Source organism: Ambystoma mexicanum, chromosome 4q (assembly GCF_040938575.1).
Source record: "Ambystoma mexicanum isolate Mex_15411 chromosome 4q, UKY_AmexF1_1, whole genome shotgun sequence".
NCBI lineage: Eukaryota > Metazoa > Chordata > Amphibia > Caudata > Ambystomatidae > Ambystoma > Ambystoma mexicanum.
In genome coordinates, this window is record NC_090928.1 from 576,504,006 (window position 1) to 576,524,997 (window position 20,992).

Here is a 20,992-nt window from a genome sequence, read left to right on the forward strand (position 1 = left end):
CCAAACTCGAAAGAATGACCTTTTAAGAACAAAAAAAATGATTGCCTGAGCTTTGTATATAGAATACAAACTTGCTTTTAATCCATGTCCATACTTTTTCACACGATGAGCGCACAATGACCAAGAATACTACAATGGGAATAAAATCAAGCGCAGTAGCCGTATGCGATTGGCACTGCATACAAGCCCATAACATGAGCATACTAAGGCTGACAACACTCTTGAACTTATAGGCTCAGAATAAAACACACATTATAACATTCAGCACAATAGCCAGATGCAAAAATGGCTAAATCGTTGGTAAACGTGGTGTAATGCTGGTTGAGGTTTAATTTGTAGTGTGGTGGTCTTGTTGGTATGTAGACGCTACATTTTTCTCCAGCATGTGGGTATTTCATAGATTCATGTGCCTGAATTAGTCCCTCCCCGTCAGACTAGGAATCCTAAAGACAACTGACTGGGAATAATCCAAGCAAGTGCATCTATGAAAAATTCAATGCTGGAGAACTACAGTTACAGGCAAGCAACTAATTCTTATAAATGGTATCCATCACTGCATTTTCAAAATTTATGTTTGTGTACTTATGTAAATGCATAAGAACAAGGGGTTTTCATAATCTTCTAATTCATTTTGAAGTCTGAATATTTGCTGTAGGATGACGTGTAAAACACATTGCTCTTTGTTTGCAGCATGCTTATGCATTAGAGCTACTTCATGATCAGCTGCATGAAGGAGCCAAAGCTCTGGATGTGGGATCTGGAAGTGGAATCCTTTCTGCCTGCTTTGCACGAATGGTGAGTCCTACAGTACGCTCCTGTTATAGTAAACACAATGTTAATTATGTTTTGACAGAGGCTTTGTGCATATTGTATTTTCATTTGATGTAAGATTACATTGTTTTGAAGTGGTAGTCATTTTTGAGGTTTTAGCGCATGCATGGTAGGTCCATATAAATGGCCTAAATGCTGCCATATCCAGGCTACTAATACACCAGAACAAGCACCCATATCTCCTACTGCACACATCTGGCTACTGTGACCTTGTGGTGGGACTGGAAACTACTCATAAAAACTTTCTAACAAAGCTGTGTACATCCTGGACATCATTTGGGCGCTGCACTTGCTCCTGCTGTTTACATGTGTAGCAGCACAAATTCCTCAGTTAGCGCCATTGCACTAGCACTGGGTTTGCAGAGACTGCTTTGTCTACATGTTCACAAAGAGACTGGTTCTCTTTTTATTTTTTTAAAGAAATGCTCTTCTTTTACTGTTATTGAACGATCTAACTACAATGTTTCAGAACAGAGAAACCCATTGTGCAACCTAATGGTACTCCTCAAGGATGGAGAAGGTGAGACAACAGTACCCTCTGCAATAAGCACGCCAGCCCAACAGAGAATCGAAGGACTAACACCACCCCCACTGAAATGGCAGAAACCAAGAGGAAAAAGGAGGAATTGTTCTAGCGCACAGAAATCACATTAGCGCCTCATCAGTGCCTTCAACAAAGACTGCGACTCACTCCTGCTCCAGCTCAACAACCAATTTAACTTTCTCTCTGATCTACAGACTGCCCACCTCTAACCCTAACTTCGCTGCAAAACTCTCTGATGCCAGCCATAGCTAACCTTTCCACAAATGGAGAAAAAAAAATGAAACCACCAGATTCCTTCAGCACCCTACTGGAAATTCTTCATCTCAAACAAATAATGAACAGACCCACTTACAGAGCAGAGCACACTAGATGCAATTTTCTGCGGGGCTGAACCATTGAACTTCGCCCTACCGTTACCAGTCATATGGAGCGGCCATCATATGATCCCTTTCACCATCAAAATCCCAAGCCAGATGATGCCCACAAACCTCTCGGCGAAAACAAAAGAAACTGGAAAAAAGGCTTGTCTTGAGACTTTAACACAACTGTTAGAAACTACTAAACCAGACCCTCTCTCACCTAAACAAAATGGTACCGAACAGTTGAAGAGAACCCTCACACCTGGCTCACACATGCATTAGACCAACTAACACCCCTAAAACTCTTCAAATCCACATGAGAAAAAAAGTCACAGCAAGATGTTTCACTGGGGAACGGCAGAAACCCCCAAAATAAAAGTAAATTAGAAAAGCGATGGTGGAAGCACTTCAACCAGATGGACACAATCAACTACCAATGACAAATTTGGCTATGCAAATTGACAGTACTGAAAGCCAAGAAGGCATACTATATCACGAGAATCCAATCTGAAACAAATCCACAAAGAAATGTCTCGCGTCAAGGAAATTAAACATCGTACCCTTGCAAACCCTATACGACAGCATCACAGCCCACCTTACAACAAAATAGAAGCACTACAACAGGCTGTCGATGCGTCCTGCAGGACCACAGGCACCTTCCCAGAAACCAGCTCCCCCCACCATTCAACACCACACTCCATGCCAACTGTTAAGAGAGTAAATCTTCCCCAAACTGTTAAGATATCAACATTGCCCGATCCCCCAGCAGACCATGCTTACAAAACATCTACAAAAAGCTACTCTCCCGCAAAACACCAGCCCTCTACATCCATTTACTAATGAAACTATCCCATAACACTGTAATAGTACCAAAGTCATTAAATCATCATACATCAAACCTCTCCCAAAAGATGTGAAGAGAAATACAGATGACCCTATTAACAGACCCAGAGCACCCCTACCATTCTCAGTGAAAATCTTGGAGAACCATGGGTACAATAACTACTCAATCAGGTAGAAGGCAACAGAATACCTGTCCCAGGTTGGCTTCAGACCAATTAGAGGAACAGAGTCGCCACTTCTCTCCAAATGGGACAACCTAAAAACTAACCCAAACACCATCAAATCGGCCCTCTTGCTACTCGACGTATCGGCTGCCTTCGAAACGATCAAACGCATAATTCTAAACAAGAGACTAGAGGAATCTGGCATTCAAAGCTCAGCAGTACTATGGCTGAAATCTTTCCTCACCGACTGAACTCGCATTCCACCATTTGCATCAAACACAAATATAACCTGTTGTGTACCACAAGGATCAAGCCTCTCCCCTCTCCTCTTCAATATTTATGACCCTCCACCCCAATGAAGCTTATTCAAACCCATAGACTGACAACCTACAACTACGGTGACGACACCAAACTCCTCTTCAGGATACGACCCTGAGAACCACCTCAATAAATACTTCACTGACACAACCACCTGGATGGCAAACGACATCAAACTAAACCCAACTAAAACAGAAATAATGATCTCCTCCAGGAAGACAGTCCAACACAGATATCCCTGACCTGGCCCCCAAGCATGCGAACCGAACCGGAGACGTTAACAGTAATCAAGAAAAATCTGGGAATCCTCCTGGACAACGGTCTCAGCTTGGAACCACAATTCAGCGCAATATCAAAATAAAATGTGTACGTCCTGCAATTAACAGGATCCTACTCAATTTCACGCACATAACCCAAGAGATCATCTCCTTGATATTAACTTGGATAGACTATGCAAATAGTCTCGACCCTGGAATGCCTTAACGCGTCACCAAAAATCAACGCATCGAAAATACTGAAGCAAGACTACTGTGACTAAACGGAAGAGGCCACATCACATTGTCCCTAGGAAGTCTACACTTGCTAGCAGTAAATACATGCATTCACTTCGCAGCCCTTTGCACTGCCCATAAATCATTGCACGGACAAGTAACCAAGTTCCTCCAATTAAAAATCGCCCAATTCTAACCGAGAAGGGACTTCAGATCTAGCACCAACCTCCAAATAGAAACAAGAGAAAACAAAATATGGGGGTAACGCTTGCTTCTATCTGATATCCAAACTATGGAACTCCTTCCCAAATTAAATAAGAATGACGGAAGACCACCTAACTTTCAGGAAACTACTAAAAACCTGCCTATTCAACTCGCTGAGATAAAGCTAGGTCAACTATACAACAACCACCCTCACAAGCGGACCACCCAACCCATAGAGTGCCTGCTGCTACAAACTATAAGTCGTAAACGGTGCGATAAATACAGGAGAACAAGAACTTGGCTATAAATACCCAGGGATCACCCAATACCCACTAACCACTTCTCTCTTCCACCCAACCCACACCTCCCACCTACAACACACGCCCAGAGGGCTAGTGAATCAACCCACCCAAACTTGCAAACTGCAATTAACTCTCTAACCAAGCCACAAACCCAATCATCTCTGAAAAACTCGCACTGGACACCACCCTTCCAGACACAACCACCCCAGTGCACAAAACACACCCAGAAACCAGATCTTCTTGCTCTACGCTTATCCACAGATGAACACATTTATCCTATAACCCCCCTCAATAAACTAACCCACTTATCCTTAGAGGCATGTGAGCACCTGGAGATCATTACAATAACGTATTACTTTCCTTGGTACAGATGAATCATCAGATTGTTGTGTTCTCCATCCACTGTGGAAAGCTGAAGCAGTCTGAAATCATTGGATGCCAAAGCAATCTTGAGTTCTTGGGACCCCTAGACCATATTCTCTGTTTTGGTTAAGGAGCCATCCCTCTCTAATGGGGGCATTTTTTGGATGAAAGTCATGAGCTGTATCTTCTGACATGAGCCCCCCCCCGTCCTCCTGATCTATTTTCTTGTCCTTTATGGTTCACCAATTTTTTTTTTTTTACTAGTGAGGCCTCCTCCAAATTATCACTGTGGGTGCAACTCTGTATATATGCCCTCTGAGAGACCTTGGGAGGGGGTTGCCCACAAGAAACTGATTTCCCAAGCGCTCTGCCAATAGTAACAGTGCCTAGTTGGTTGTGTGAGCCTTTAGAAGATGGTGGCAACGAAGCACTGTGGCAAACAGTTTAATTTAATCATTTGTAATTATGGAACATACCTGCTAATTGGCAGAAAGCCCCAAAGTGGTTCTTTCATTGGTAATTCTGAAGAGGTTTGACAGTTGGTTCGGATTGCCTTTGAAAGGAAACTGAAGCAACCACAAATAGTCTTGCCCTCCTTATGCACGTTAGCTGTGAAACTTCAATGTCAAATCCTATCCATTCATGGCACACCGCCTAGCAGCTCACGAACAGTTGTAATTGCGCAATTGGTCAAAGGGCCGGGTGTTCTCTGTTCCACCCACTGCTCAAGTTCCACTAGATCAAGGGTCTGCAACCTTTTGGCTCTACAGAGTTTTTGTACTGGATCTCACATCAGTCCTAGCCAGCATAGTCTATTGTGAGTTTTACTCAAAACCCCTGGGGAGATGCAGCTTGCAGACCTCTATTTGATCCTTTCAAAACACTGGAATTCCCAACTTTTGGCTAGGCCCTAATGAACGTTCCCACTGCCCCTGGATTCCAGCAGTACTATAACCTTTTCCCACCTAAGTTTCTGATAGTTAGGAAAGATCCTTGTTGCAACTTTCCATCCATAGATTTCTATGGGACACCCCTTTCCTTTTTTTTTTCTTTTTTTTTTTTTTTTTTACCTGTCCGGACTTTTCAGAGGCAAGTGAAACCTTCTACTTTACTTCATGTTTTGCTCCTTCTTCTCCTGAGACTATACGTACTGCACGATCCAAATGACACAAGGCATAGTAGGACCGTTTTTGTTTTCTTCATCCCTGTGACACCCCCCCTCTCCTCCCCACCCACAGATTTGAGGTGGCAAGTGACTTTTTTATGACGGCTAGTAGCTTGCAACTTGGGATTTTTGCCTGTTGCCAAGAGACTGCTTCTCTGTGAATTATTGTATTGTTTACAATTGCACACTTCACAGTAAGGCGAAGTACAGTTGGAATAATGTGTATCCTTATCTTTTTTATACTATGAATATTTGGTTACTTCTACAGTGTGCCGAAGACAAGCTGGTTGCAGCTGGGATATTGTTAGTCTGTTATTTTACTTAAGTTTTTCATTTACCGAAAATGCCTACTAAATTTGGGTTAGCACCCTAAGGTGGGGGGGGGGGGTGGGGGGGGTGTGTGTGTGTGTGCGTCTGCCTGCCTGCCTGCCACTGTGCCAGAGAAGGGGCTGGGACTGTATGGTCCCAATCCACATCTGTGGGGCCTGAAAGTCGGTTGCTGGGTAGATGTTGTTGACCAGTGTCTATCCATTATTGAATATCCACTGGCGGTTTGAATGGTGCAGATACTTACCATCGGTGGACTTGCTCCCAGCCTCAATCTTGGTTATAAAGAGGGCTCCTGCAACTGTTCATCAGATCTACGAAGAAGAGCAGCCAGCTGATGGCCCAAAGATGACTCCTGCAGCTGGCCTGCATCGACTCCATTGAAAATCTGGTCCTGTCCTGAAGAAGGCCTTAGTTGGTGCTTCAATCCCTGGACCAGTGGTATTTACCACAGCACGCAGCTCCTGGACCCAACCAGTGAATTGACCCGCCCTGAATTCAGCCTTGTTGCTCTGCCATGCTACTTGCCTTTAAGAGAGGCTTGGCTTACTTTTTTGGCTACGTGGGTTAGTCCTCCCACTTAGGGGTAGTTGTTGTACAGCCCTCACCAGAGGGTTGTATGAAAACTGCCTTAACAGTTACTTATTGGACGGATTTCTGTGTTTCAACAGGGGATCATGTATAGGTGGACTGCACTCTGAACCACTGACATACTGGTAATTTTCTCAGGTTCTAGAATCTCAATGGCATGGATGATTGCATGTAAGCCATACATCCCAGTGCCTGACGTGCGGACCATTACACATTTGGGTGAAGTACTGTTTTGATACTGTAGGGACAGTCTGACATGGCCTCATGCTACATGACCTCCCCTAGACTGTGCCACTGTCTCAGACTGGTATAAATGAGAGTCCCCCACTCAATGGCATCGCCACTGCCACCAGTGGCAGTTATTATTCTGGATTCCATTTGTCCAAGTTGGTGTGACAGTTTCTGTGACGTGCAGTCCGGCGCATAGACCTTCGGTGCAGGCACTGAAGCACCCTCACAAGTTGTCCCAGCATCAGCTCTTGGGACCGTGAGGCAGAGTCCCCCCGCCCCCCTCTCCCTGCCACACCTTGGGACTATGCGCTGTGAAAGAACTTGCCAGCCCCATAGTGCGATGGCTGGTAGTACCGCGCTGGGTCTCTGGGCTGGCCCCATTTTGAGTTCTGGAGCAGTACTTGTTAGTTTATTTATTCGCATTTGTTAAGCGCTCATCAGCCCGGAAGCATCGTGGCGCTAGTTAGACATTTATAATTGGTTACAGGATTGATTAACATTTGCAGTCATATATAGAAAACAAGTACTAAGACATACAGAAGGTCAGATGAAGAGGAAGGTTTTGAATTTTTTGTGGAAGGTGAAGAGAGTTTTCAGTTCTGATGTCAGTAGGTAGGGTGTTCCAGAGTTTAGGGGCTTAGTAAGGGAAGCCTAATCCTCCCGCTTTGGATCTGTTAATGAGGGGTGTGTGTAGAAGGTTGGTGTAGTGAGTTCTGGTCGGTCTGGAGTGAGTGGGTTTGGCTAAGGTTTGAGCAAGATAAGACAGAGCACTGCGGGAGAGGCATGGGCGGGTGAAGGGGAGGATTTTGAAGCTGATGCGTTCTTTAACAGGGAGCCAGTGGGCTGCCTGTCTTGCCAGGGTGATGTGTTCACTTTTGGGTGATCTTAATGCTGCTCTGAGCGCATTGTTTTGTGTGATTTGGAGTCTATTTATATTATGAATTGAGGTACCTGGTAGGAGGGCATTGCAGTAGTCCAGTTTGGCCCCAATGGTAGCTCTAGCAATGGAGAGGCAGTTGGGCTTGGATAGGTAAGGTTTTACTGAGTTTATGAATTTAATAGTGTGTGCGGAGGCAGAGGTGATGGAGGTGACCTGCCTGGACATGGATAGCGTGGAATCTAGTTAGACTCCTAATGTCTTTACTGATATATAGACAGAGATGATGGTGTTATCAATGGTGAAGTTGGAATACAGATTGTCTAGCTTTGCTAGTGTTGTTCTTAGGCCAAGAATGATGATTTCGAAGGGATTGTGTCCTCAGACGTATTCCTTATCTTTGATAGATCTCCCAGCTTGCTGGCCTCGGAAAAAATTTTCAGTAGAGGGCGCTGCGCGTCGACGTCCCTCGACAGCCTCCGTATTGCCGCCGACGTCATCACGCATATAAATAGACTTGCGCAGGGTCCGTTGCTCAGTTCTGTTTTTCCGCGCTTCGTGGGGCCTCAGAATATCGTTGCTCAGTTCTTCAGTCAGGTATACTTCATTATTCCTCTTGAATACCGACTCGTACTCGATGGCTTCCTCACCCTAACCGACGACTCTGCGGTCCGGCTTCAAAAAATGTTGAGACTGTGGAAAGAAAATGTCATTGACGGATCCTCACAGGATCTGTTTGTGGTGCCTGGGAATCGAGCACCATTGTTCGGGGTGCGAGGACTGCTTGTCCATGACGGCGAAAGCCTTGAAGGAGCGTAAGGGGAAGCTCGAGAGAGGCAAGGCAGTTAAAACGTCTTCAAAAGTTTCCTCAGGGGAGTCGAGACATTCGTCTCCTCGCCATCACAAAAGACATTCTCGTTCCAGGTGTCGAATCAGTTCCCATCACTCTTCGAGATCTAAGCATTCAAAAAAGACGTTGAAGATCCCCTTCCTCGTCTTCCGTTTCCCCAAAAAGGGTCTCCTGCCCCACAAAACATAGCTCTCAGGCTGAGTGGGAGGAATTCAGGAAAAAGATGCTGAGCGTCTTCGAGAAAGCGGCGGCGACCCCCTCGAAGACTGCTGAGGGTAATACCCTGGGTGAGAGACTCGAAAAATCAAAACGCCGCGAGTCGCAGCACCCGGCGAAAGAAGCCTCTCGAGAGCCTCACGAACCCTCGAGTAAAGGCAAAGTCGCGTCTTCGACACCGTCGTCAAAGATCCCTTTGACGCATAGATCGGCGTCTTTGACCCCCTTATCGAAGGGTTCTTCGACGCACAGGTCAGTCGAGTCGACGCCGTCTTTAACATCGACGCCGAGAAAGGACCACGGCCACCTCACAGCCAGAGCCTCGATATCGAGAATGTCGTCGACGACCTCGAGTTCGAGGCCTCTACCACCTTTCTCAACGCCTTTTTCGATGGCTTCGAAGCCTTTAACGTCCGCATAGACGACGTCAACGTTTTCTCAGCCAATCATGACGAATTTGGCCCCTTCTGCTCTGGAAATGAGATTTATACCATTTTCAATACCTGATCACTCCAGAGTCTTATCTATTTATGAAGAAGGGGAGGATTCGGATCAGGAAAGACCTTTTGAGTTACAGGGATCTGCAACTCCTGTACCAGAGGAATTTACCTCTGAGGAAGGTAGGTTGAAAGACCTCCAAGAATCCTAACAGGAACAGGAAGCAAGTGGGTTGGACACTTCCCCAGAAGTGGAATTTGCCAGACCAGACCCAGCGGAACATGCTGAAACCCCTTATAGAACCTTGATGGCAAGGATAATAGAGTTTATGGGGTCGTCCACACCCTCACCAGCTTTTCAGCAAGACGACCACAGACCTCTTGGTCAAAGGTCCACAGGAGGATCCTGTGGTGCCATTTCATGCGGCATTAAAAAGGAGAATATTGGCAAACTGGGAAACACCTGAGGTAATCCCAGCGTTGAACAAAAAATTATCAGCTAAATATAGGGTGTCTTCTGCTGACCCTGAATATTTATCCAAACACCCAACTCCGGAGAGTCTGGTTGTTCAGGCAGCTACTTCATCAGGTAGTAAATCGGCTTACCCTACTGTTCCACAGGACAGGGATGATGAGAGAGAGGACTCTATGGCCAAAAATGTCTTTTCTGCATGTAGCATGGCGTTGAAATCCATCAATGCTACTTGTACGCTCGCAAGGTTCAGCCACACACTTTGGGAGTGTGCTTCATCAGCGGCTGACTGCCTCCCGGAGGGAGAAGAAAGGGAAGCGTTCCTGAACATTATCAAGGATGGTAAAGACGCTATGTGCGAATCCCTTCAAACTGGCATCGATTCTGCTGACCGCATCAGCAGGGCCATGGCGGCAAGTACAACAACCTGGAGATTTGCTTGGTTGCGAAGTCTGGTTTTGCTCCGGATGTGCAAAGCAGACTTTTGAATATGCCCTTTGACGGCTCTTCTTTGTTTAGTAAGAAAGGTGGATGACAGTTTAGAAAAACTACAAACATCAAAGGCAGCAGCAAAATCCCTGGGAGCTGCAATCCGTCAGACACCATATCGCCCCTTAGGAACCTCTTGGAGAGGTAAGTCCTTTCGCTTCTATTCCGCATTTGGGAGAGGCAGAGGACCGCCGGTTCAAAGGGGCCAGAAAAAATTCACCCGAGGTGGACGGGGTAAAAATACAAAAGCCACAGCAGGTGCCTCTTTACCTTCGGCATCTGCATCAGCCGCCTCCAAACCGCTCTGAGGGCTCTCATCACAAGACACCAGTAGGGGGCAGGATCACTCAACATCTGACAGAATGGCAGGCTATTACGTCAGATGCTTGGGCATTGGAGACAGTTGCCCAAGTTTACTGCCTGCCTTTTCTACGCATCCCTCAGTCATCCACCGGGGAACAGCTCTCAAAGTTCCAGATCCGCTCCTCTTGCAGGAAATTGTAGACCTGCTAGAGAAAGGTGCCATAGAACCGGTACCTGTAGCGGAGAGGAACACGGCTGGTACTCCCCCCTACTTTCTCATACCGAAGAAAGACGGAGGACTGAGACCTATCTTGGACTTACGAGAATTGAACAAGTTCCTCAGGAAGGACAAGTTCCTCTCAGATCCTTCAGGCCCTCCAGCTCCAGGACTGGCTGGTATCTCTGGACCTCCAGGATGCTTATTTCCATGTGCCAATCCATCTCAAACACAGGAAATACTGAGGTTCGCAATTGGCGGCTCTCATTATCAATTTTGAGTTCTGCCATTTGGGCTGACCTCCGCCCGAGGGTCTTCACCAAGCTAATGTCGTTAGTGGCTGCAAGTCTGAGGGAAGGGATTCACGTCTACCCCTACCTGGATGATTGGCTGATCAGAGCTGTATCCCCGGAACAAGCTCAGATTCAGCTAGATTATGTCTGCCACTTCCTTCACAAACTGGGCTTCTCCCTCAATTTAAAGAAGTCACAGATGATACCATCACAGCGACTCCAGTTCATTGGAACGGTCCTGGACACTTCCCTGGGAAAAGCCTCGCCACCAGAGGTGAGGGCTCAAGATATTCTGCAGATGGTCACCAAGTTTCAAAATGCCCAACGTCTCCCAGCCTTCGACTTTTTAAGGTTGCTTGGCCTCATGGCACCCTGCATCTTCCTTGTGCCAGAGGCTCGCCTGAGAAGGAGATCTCTTCAGTGGGCACTGAGAACTCAGTGGTCGCAATTCTCAGGGAGAATGACAGACCTCCTTCAGGTTCCGGACAAGGTGGCTCGAGACCTTCAGTGGTGGGCCTGCCAGAAAAACATCTTGAAGGGAGAACGGTTTTGGCAACCATGGCCCGAGATAACAGTAGTCACAGATGCCTCACTCACGGGAGCCCATACCAACGACTTGACCATCAGCGGTCGTTGGTCTCCATTGGAGTCCAGGCTACATATCAACCTGTCTCATCTGAGAGCAATCAGACTAGCGCGGAAAGCTTTTCTGCCATCTGTACAGGGGAAAAATTTCCTGATAATGACGGACAACAGTGGCCATGCACTACCTCAACAAGAGGCGTAGGATCACTGCCACTGTGCAGAGAGGCAATGCAGCTCTGGTTTTGGGCAATTCAAGAAGGAATCTCTCTATCGGCAGTTCACCTAGCCAGAGAGAAGAACTTGACGGCGGACGCTCTGAGCAGGCAGGGCACAGTCTCCCACGAGTGGGAACTAGCTCAGGAAGTCCTTCAGGAGATCTTCGCCCTTTGGGGAACCCCTCAAGTGGATCTGTTCGCCACCAGTACCAACAGGAAGTGCAATCTGTTTTGTTCAAGGGAATTTCCCCCGAGAGGAGCTCTAGGGGACGCGTTCGTAGTGGACTGGGAGTTTCCACTCCTGTACGTGTTTCCACCAGTCCCTGTCATTCCTCAAATGATCAGGAGGTTGAGAAGATTCCGAGGGCCATGATCCTAATTGCCCCAGACTGGGCCAGGAGAACGTGGTACCTGGACCTTCTGGACATGTCCATCTGCCCTCCAATTCGTCTTCCACTCAAGGAGAATCTTCTCTCACAGAAGGGAGGTCAGGTTCTCCATCCAGACATCAGAGCCCTCAACTTTCACGCCTGGCTTCTGAAAGTTTGAGATACAAGGATTGGGACCTCCCTGATGACGTCATGGAGGTGTTGCTTTTGGCCAGAAGGCCAGCAACAAAGTCTTTATACCGCTGCCGTTTGAACAAATTTTGCAGCTGGTTTACAGAAGTGAATATCGACCCCTTTTCATGTGGTACACCAACGGTGTTCTCCTTTCTACTCTACTTGGCAAATTCAGGCCTTCAAGTTGGCACTATCAAGGGCTATCTCGCAGCGCTATCGATCTTCAAGCGCACTGCAGAGGAGCCCTCGTATTTCCAATTACCCTTAGTAATACAATTTTGAAAGGGATTAACTAATGTATACCTTCCAAGACCGTTTCAGGTTCCTTTATGGGACTTAAATTTAGTCTTAAATTTCCTGATGGGTACTCCTTTTGAACCACTCCACTCTTGTTCGCTAAGATTTCTCACCCTTAAAACTGTCTTATTAGTGGCTTTAACATCTGCTAGAAGGGTGAGCGAATTACAAGCTCTATCTTGTAAACCCCCTCATACAATTTTTCATAAAGACAAAGTTGTCCTACAGGTGAAGCCTAATTTCCTCCCAAAGGTGGTTTCTGAATTCCACATCACTCAGAAAATTACCTTACCTTCATTCTATCCGCCTCCCCATCCGGGGAAAGAGTAAGAAAGGCTATATAGGCTGGACCCAAGGCGGGCTTTAAGCTTTTACATCAGCAGATTTGCTAGGATTAGGCAAGCAGACCAACTGTGCGTGCGTTACTCAGGACACAAATTGGGACTACCGATAACAAACCAAACCATTTCCAGATGGATTATTTTGGCCATTCTGGAATGTTACAAACTAGCAGGGAAAGAGCCTCCTCAAAATCTCATTCAACCAGGGGTATTGCAGCCTCCCTGGCCCTCCAAAGAGGGGATCCGGTTTGAGACATATGTGCGGCGGCCACATGGTCGTCCGCACATACCTTGACAAGATTGTACAACCTGGATTCCTCCTCTAGTCAAGAGACTAGGTTTGGCAAAGCCGTATTACATTCTGTTCATTGCTAAAAGGAAACATGGCATTTTACTCCCCCTTCCAATTACACACCACTGCTATGGGAATCTATCAAATATAAGGAATACGTCGGAGGACACAATCCCTTCGAAGAACAAGTTACTTCTTACCTGGTAACGTTCTTTCGATGGGATGTTCCTCCGACGTATTCCTAATCGCCCCTCCCATCCATCCCTGCAGTAATACTTTCCTTGTGGTTGCAGCTTACGCTCCTTCAAGGTCAATAACCAATTCATGTAAAACAACTGTTAACGTCAAAACGGAACTGAGCAATGGACGCTGCGCGAGTCTATACGCGTGATGACGTTGGCGCCGATATGGAGGCTGTCGAGGGACATCGGCTCAAGGGACGTCGATGCGCAGCGTCCTCTACTGAAAATAATTTCCGAGGCCAGCAAGCTGGGAGATGATCTATCAAAGATAAGGAATACGTCGGAGGAACATCCCATCGAAAGAACGTTACCAGGTAAGAAGTAACTTGTTCTTCGGTCTTATCTCCATTGAGACACAGGCTGTTGGCTGCCATCCAGTCCTGGATGGTGGTGTATATTGAGTGAAGTGCATGGGCATCTGCAGTGTAGGAGCCAGTCAGTGGTTTGAGTACTTCAGTATCATCAGTTTAGTTGGTATACGCGATGCCGAGGGTGTCAAGCTTGTCGAAGAGCAAGTTGTATAGAGTAGGTGCTGTGCATGAGCCCTACAGGACTCCACAGTGGATGGTGGTAAGGGAAGTATGGGCTATGTCTGAAACTACTGTCATTGCTTTGCCCTCTAGGAAGGATGTAATCCAGTGCGCAGCTGCTTTAGAAAAGTTGGCTGAGTGGGCAAGGTGTGATGTGAGAGTTTTGTGATCTAAAAGGTCGAAGGCAGCTGAGAGGTCTAAGCGTAGCAGGAGGGCAGGCTTGCCTTTATCCATGATTTGAGTGATTTGGTTTTTTAGGTCTACCAGCGCTGTTTCCATGCCGTGTCCTTTGCTAAACCCTGATTGTCTAGATCCAAGAATTGAGCGGGGTTCAAGGAAGTATTGGATTTTGCAGTGGCGGCTTTATCCAGGATCTTGAGGAGGAATGGCACAGTGGTGATGGGTCCGTAGTTGTTGGGTTGTAAGGGGTCAACCCTCACTTGCTACTTCTACACCTCCCGCTACTAGACAGCAGTTTCTTCTCGACCTTGGCCCTCAGGCCTGGCCTTAGGGACATGTTTTTACTTACTATTGTCTAGAGAATGCCTCTTCCTTCCCTCGCTCTTTACCCGCCCGACCGCTTTTTCCCTCCACTATGGAGCAAACTAATTGAAAATGTTGCCTGTCGTGTAACAGCAAATTCCCTTGGAAGAACACTCCTTTTGCAATCTGCGCCTCCCTTGTGACCATGTAGAACGACGTTGCAAGAGCTGTAAGTTCTTTCGGCCTAAGATTCTTAAGGGCAGGCACACCAAGTGGCCTACGCCATACAGGTTGAGTCCCTCTTCCACTGTCGCCTCGGATGAGGAGTCTATAAGCAGCCATGGCTCCGGTTCGGAGCCCATAGACGTAACTCTGGAGTCGATTGACTCCTGCGTGTCTGTCCCCAGCCCCAATAAGCATGCTGCCGGCAGTGCCACCGGATTACACATTCCGGTGACAAAGACCATCCATCATTCCTATAAAACCAAACCAACAACCCCTCAGCCTCATTTGACGGACTTGTCGAAGAAGCCATTGATGCCCGTAGGCCCATCAGAGTTCGGCAGGGCCTACTGAACCCCATGGTTCAGGGCCCGCTGCGCCCCGCCATCTCGGCCAGCGCACAGTCCTAAGGCTTCGGCGTTACCGGCGGGTGCCTCACATAAAACCTTAGCGCACGATGCAGTAGCATTAAAATATGCGCCTAAATGTGCATCTCTCGATAAAAAACTTCCAACGCTTCGGGAGAAGCTTTTCAAGGTCCGTTCTCATGGCTTCAGTCTTATGAATATTACCTGAGTGATATTCTCGGCCTCTCCCCCTCTATCTCATGCCCTACATCCGGATCCTACTCCAGCTGCTCTTTCCCTCCCATTGATGAATCTTTTTCCTCATTCTGGACCATGGAAAAATTTGAGGCTTGCATGGACTAAGTCTGAATTTATAGACTTTTCAGCTAAATTGGATGACATTTTGAAAAGACTATGACCTATGGATGATTGCCCAAGGCCTTCCAAGACACCACTTTGCTGGTGCTCAGTTTTCCTCTCCACTTGGACGTCTCCCTGAAACGCCTGTGTGTCACAAGTCTCTCCCCGTCTCACCTGTTTTTGTTGAGTACTTGGGACCTTCTGGGATTTCTTCTTTTTTACGGTCCGGGATTTGAATAGACCCGAAAGCTGATCTCCGGCGTCCAGCGTGAGGATAGAGGTTCAGTTTCTAGGAGCGTTCAGAGAGTCCAGGGTAACACCAGGAAGCAAACAAGTTACGCTCGGAGGCACGGAGGACCGTGACTTGAGCGCAGAAGGTTTTCCAGGAGATTGGAGAGGGTAGGAATAGGACAGGGAATCAAGGAGCTGGGAACAAGGAATCAAGCGAGAGCCCCGATCGAACTCCGGCAAAGCACGTCCGACTACAGGTAGCGGTAGCGTTGAGACGCGCAGAGCCGCGGGGGTGTTGTCTCTTGTAGGATGAGCAGCGTGGAACGTATAGACTGATCCGGAGCGTTCCGTTCCGAGCGGCCATGTTGGAAGGAATACTGCATGCAATCCTCTGCGAGTCAGGGACCAGGAAGACCAGAAAGGACGTAGACGACAGTTCATGACACTGTGAGATCTTCCAGGATGTCCAAGATGACCCAGATGATGTCTATTATGTCACAGATCCAAATCGGACCTCACAAGGTCAGATTTCCCAAGATCCAGGTACCTGGACCCCCGCTGACGACGAGGGTACTCTGCCCAATATCCCTGCCCACGAGCCTGACCCGGACAATCTCTTCCTGGATGCTCCTTTTGCCTCTCAACCATGCGAGGCTTCGCCTATCGACGATCAGGTGTGATTCAACACCCTCCTCAGGAAGGCTACTGACAACTTCAAAACCGTAACACAGGAAGCTGTACCCAACTCGATTTCATTGAGGACCCAGTCAGCAAGGCCATTCCTCTTCTGAACTCGCCTAAGCGCCTTGTCCCCTCCTTACGCCCTCACTCACTAGGGCCGTTAACCCGAGAGTTCAGAAATTTTTTCGTCATGCACCCTCAAACCCTTTATATGGTTCTACTTTAAACTGCATTCTGAAAAGCTCTCAATTGCAAAGCCAACTTGGTCGTAATTTGAAACTCAAGCTTTTGGGAATCTGTTAATTTGTCCCCTGCTTTCCCTTTAATGTATGTGGGGGGGGGGTCACCCCCGAAGCCCATATTGTCGAACTAGGGGAGCAGTGGACACCCCTGCAACCCCTGCTCACCTAGTTCGACATTTTGGGATTCGTCATTTTCAACTATCCCGAATGCGCAGAAAACGCAGATTCAGCATTTATTTCACGTTATTTTGGGCCAATACCATTTATATATCGATGGACATTCCACTCCGGACTCCCAGGTTTTGACAACCACCAGGAAAATGCAGGAGTCCCACTGTCATCGTCCGAGTTGCCCCCTGACAAGGATGGCAAGAAGTTTATGCAGTTGGGAAACCTATTAGTCTCGGGAGGTCAGCTCAGGGGCAACACGCTCACCTTGGAAGCAAGACGACGTGGAGCAACATAGGTTCGTTCCACGTGTCCTTGCTTAGAAACCTCGGGGATTAAACACTTTATAAATAACCAATTACAATATTACCACCCCGGCTGCTTTTCAGCACTTGTATAGCTAATAACACTACTCTTCTGGCTATGTATAGCAATATACAACAGGAGAGGGTGCAAGATGGCCCGCAAAAAATGTCCCAGAGCCTGCTCAATCTCAGCTTCTGTCGGTGGTGAATGAAGGGTAATGGAGAATATATCAAATACCCTTGATTCTGCAGAGATAGCAGGTTGTGTACTAGCGGAAGGGACCCACTTAAAACACTGTGCATGGCTCAAAACTCTGGATTTAAAACTGACACGGGCGACTTATTAATAAACCTGTGGAAGACTCTGCACTCTTCAGGAAAGGGGTTGATGAGGCCCTTGAAATGACTAAAGAACAGACTCTTAAGTCACAGAACCAAATCTCAGCAAAACCATTTGTCCAATGGGGAGTCTTCAACACCCATCAGTCCTTTCATGGGCAGTTCTTTTCCCACTCCTCTCAGGGAGCCTATGTGACAGGAGGTTCTCCTTGGTTTTCTGGCCAAAGCACTTGCAGCAGTTTTGAAACCCCTCAACAGCGAGGATTTTGGCAAGGCAAGGGGGAGAAACTCGGCAGCCAGAGACTCTCGCCGCCCTTGTAAGCAAATGACTCAATGGTGTAGGACCTCTCCCATGTTTCCCCGGTAGGGGGACGATTAACATCTTTTACCCACGCATGGGAGGGCATCACCTTGGATCAGTGAGTCTTCAAAACCGTCAGCCGAAGTTATTGCATAGAATTCCTGCAACCATCCCAAAAGCATCTGCTGAAAAAGATAGCTGTCGCTGGAAACACCTACACATCTAGTGAGAAGTCCAGATCCTGCTGCAGAAGGGAGCGATCAAGGTCATTCCAAATCTTCAGGTAAACAAGGGTATTTATTCAATATACCCAGATTTAACCATGCACCCTGTTTTAGATTTTCATCCTGCAAACCAGTATGTCAAACCTCAAAACTTCGGGGTGCCAACTCTACTGCTGATAATCCCACACTACAACAGGAGGATTACATGGCCACCTCAGATATGAAAGATGCATACTTTCATATTTCATTATTGCCAGTAGAACCTCTGGTTTAGATACACTCCCCATCAGTTCAAGGTAGTCCCCTTCGGCATTGCCTGAGCTCGAAGGGTGTTTACAAAACTACGAGCAGTGACTCACCTGCACAGGTAGTCCATTCCAGTGTATCCTTATTTTGGCTCATAACTGGAGGCTCGTACCAGACGTGTCTGAAGAGCACCCAAAAGACAGATCATCTTTTCAAGCTTGGATTCTCCAACGAGAAAGTCAAGTCTAGTGCCCTGGTGAAGAGAAATCGTTTCTAGGAGCACTAATTCGGACAGAAGACAGACTCCTCACCAGAGGGTCCAAAACATGTTCCAGATCCCTCAGTGCCAGTCAAGTAACAGTATGTAAAGCCATGCAGCTATTGGGGATGATGGCTCCTGCATCTTCCTAGTTCCACACGCCCGTCTTTGCATGCGTCCTATGCAGAAGTGGCTCTTGAGCCAGTGGTGCCAGGCAAGTGGTCAGTGGGACATTCTAGTGGTCGTCTCAACAGCCCAAGTTCAGTCTGTTGCGATGGTCCAAGGAAAAACTTCTGAAGGGAAAATCCTTTACCCGTGCAGTAGAAGCCACACTCGCCACGGACGCATCTTTTAGGATGGGAGCACGCCTAGAAGAAGAGACATGTGGTCTCAATCGCTAGCAACCAGACTTTCAATCTGTTGCAATTGCTTGCTGTGTTCAAAGCGCTAAATGCCTTTTAAACACAGATACAGGGGAAGACTGTTGTGGTCAATACAGACTGTACCACAGCCATGTATTAACTGGAAAAAAGGGGGGCACTCGCTCTCTAGCGTTGTTCAAACTGTCACAGAACATTTGGAAATGGGCGCTCAAACACGACATGTTACTACTGTCACTTGTTCCAGGGGAATACAATCTTCTGGCAGAGGTCCTCAGCAGAGACCTGTACCTACCTGTAGAGCACGAGTGGCACTTGCAAGAACACATCCTACACAACGTCTTTGCAGAATGGGGTTTTCCAGACATCGGCTTGTTCGCAAGTCTGGCGAACGAACAATGCCCATATTATGCCTCCAAGTACCCACAGGGAAGGTCCAAAGGCAACGGTCTCTGGATAACTTGGTTAGGGAGATTTACCTATGCCTTCACCCCCAATTCCCCTACTGAACAGGATAGTTCACAAGATGCACCAGGAACAAGGCACACTGGTCCTGGCAGCACCAATATGGGCTCGGCAGCCATGGTTCTCATCTCATGAGATTATCGGTCTTCCCTCCCAGGAAACTAACTTACCCATACAACATGCTGTCACAAGACCAAGAGAAGACTTGCCCCCAAACGCTCAATTTAGCAGCTTGGCTACTGAAATCATGGAGTTTTGGCACCTCCAACTACCTCATAAATTTATGGTCAGTCTGAGGGAAGCACGGAAACCTAACGGACATTGTTACTCCAATAAATTTGTCATCTGGTGCAGTACTAAAAATATCAACCCTAAGATATTGTCCTTTATCTAACACACCTATTAGATTCAGGACTTGTTTTCAATTCACTGGAGGTCTACCTTGCTGCCCTCTCTGCGTAGACCATGTCTCAAAGCAAGGTTTCCTGGTGGAAAATCCCAGTGATTAAATCATTAATGGAAGGGGTAAAAAGAATTCCCCCTCCTATTTATAACCCAACTCTCGGACGGGACTTGAATGTTGTTCTTAAGACTAATGGGACCTCCTTTTGAGTCCATGCATAAGGCTAGTCTTAAGGCTGGCACATATAAGACTGCAACCCTAGTGGCCATTGCCATATCAGGAGAGTTGGTGAACTGAAGGCTCTCTCAGTTCAAGACCCATTTGTTACCATTTATAAAGAGTGGTACTGCGCACACACCTATGCTTTGTGCCTAAATTAATTTCAAAGTTCCATGTTAACCAATCCATCGAACTTTCAACTTACTTCCAGAACCCCATTAACACAGCTGAAAGAAGCCCCCATACCCTGGATGTTAGGAGAGCAGAGGTAGATTACCCTGAAAAAACAAAACCACTAAGAAAGACAAACCAGTTTTGTCTCTATTGCCACTGGTAGAGAAGGTGACCTGTCTCTAAGTTGGATGTATATAAATGGATTGTTAAATGCATCACACCGTGTTACTCTTTTGACAAGCGATTTACCCTTTATGCCTAGAGCACATTCTACTCGAGGCACAGGACCTACTAAAGCCTTTATTCCAAATGCTCTTCTTGATTGATATGATATGGCATTTATAACACGCCTATTCACAAGTGTTTCAAGGTGCGACGAGGCAATGGAGGGGGAACAAAGGGAGGACAGACAACGATCGTACTAGGCCAGGTGTCATTCAGATAGCGCAGTGCATGGGAAGGGGGAAAGGGGAAAGTGCATGGGGGAAGAGAGAGGGGAAAGTGCAGTACACGGGATAGTAGAATAAATAAGATAACTAAAAACGGCCAGCTGGTGGCAAGTGTAAGGTAAGTGCAGACATAAGTGCTGGTAGGGAGACTGTAGGGATACAGAAAACAGTCCCCAGGTGCAGGGGGTTTCCAGGGAGGTAGTGCAGGTGGGCAACTGGCAGGCCTTGGCCCGAGATCAGAAAGGGTGGCCAGGTAACCAGTGCAGTTTGTCAGGAATTCAACAGGGGAGCGGGGGAGAGAAAGCAGAAGCAAAGAGGAAGGTTTTGAGGTGCTTCCGGAACCAGAGATGGTTCTCAAGTTTCAGGGAGGCAGGAAGGCTGTCCAGAGGGAGGCCCCTGCCGAAGAGGGCGATCTACCACCAACTCGTCGCTTGGAGAAGCGACTGACCCTGAGGGAGTTGGAGGGGGATGAGGGAAGAGCTTGAGAAGAAAGAAGAGAGTTGAAGGTATTGGACAATGCAGAGGGTTTTGAACTTAATCTT

At 47.2% G+C, this 20,992-nt stretch overlaps 1 protein-coding gene across 5 annotated transcripts in view; it reads left to right on the plus strand.

Moving 5' to 3' along the window:
- Positions 1-20,992, plus strand: part of LOC138467840 (protein-L-isoaspartate(D-aspartate) O-methyltransferase) — a 735,278-nt gene that overhangs the window by 246,250 nt on the left and 468,036 nt on the right. For all 5 annotated transcript variants that reach the window (XM_069608118.1, XM_069608119.1, XM_069608120.1 and 2 more), the window contains one exon: positions 691-795. In XM_069608118.1, the coding sequence (XP_069464219.1) occupies positions 691-795 (105 nt within the window). The remainder of the gene's footprint in view (positions 1-690; positions 796-20,992) is intronic.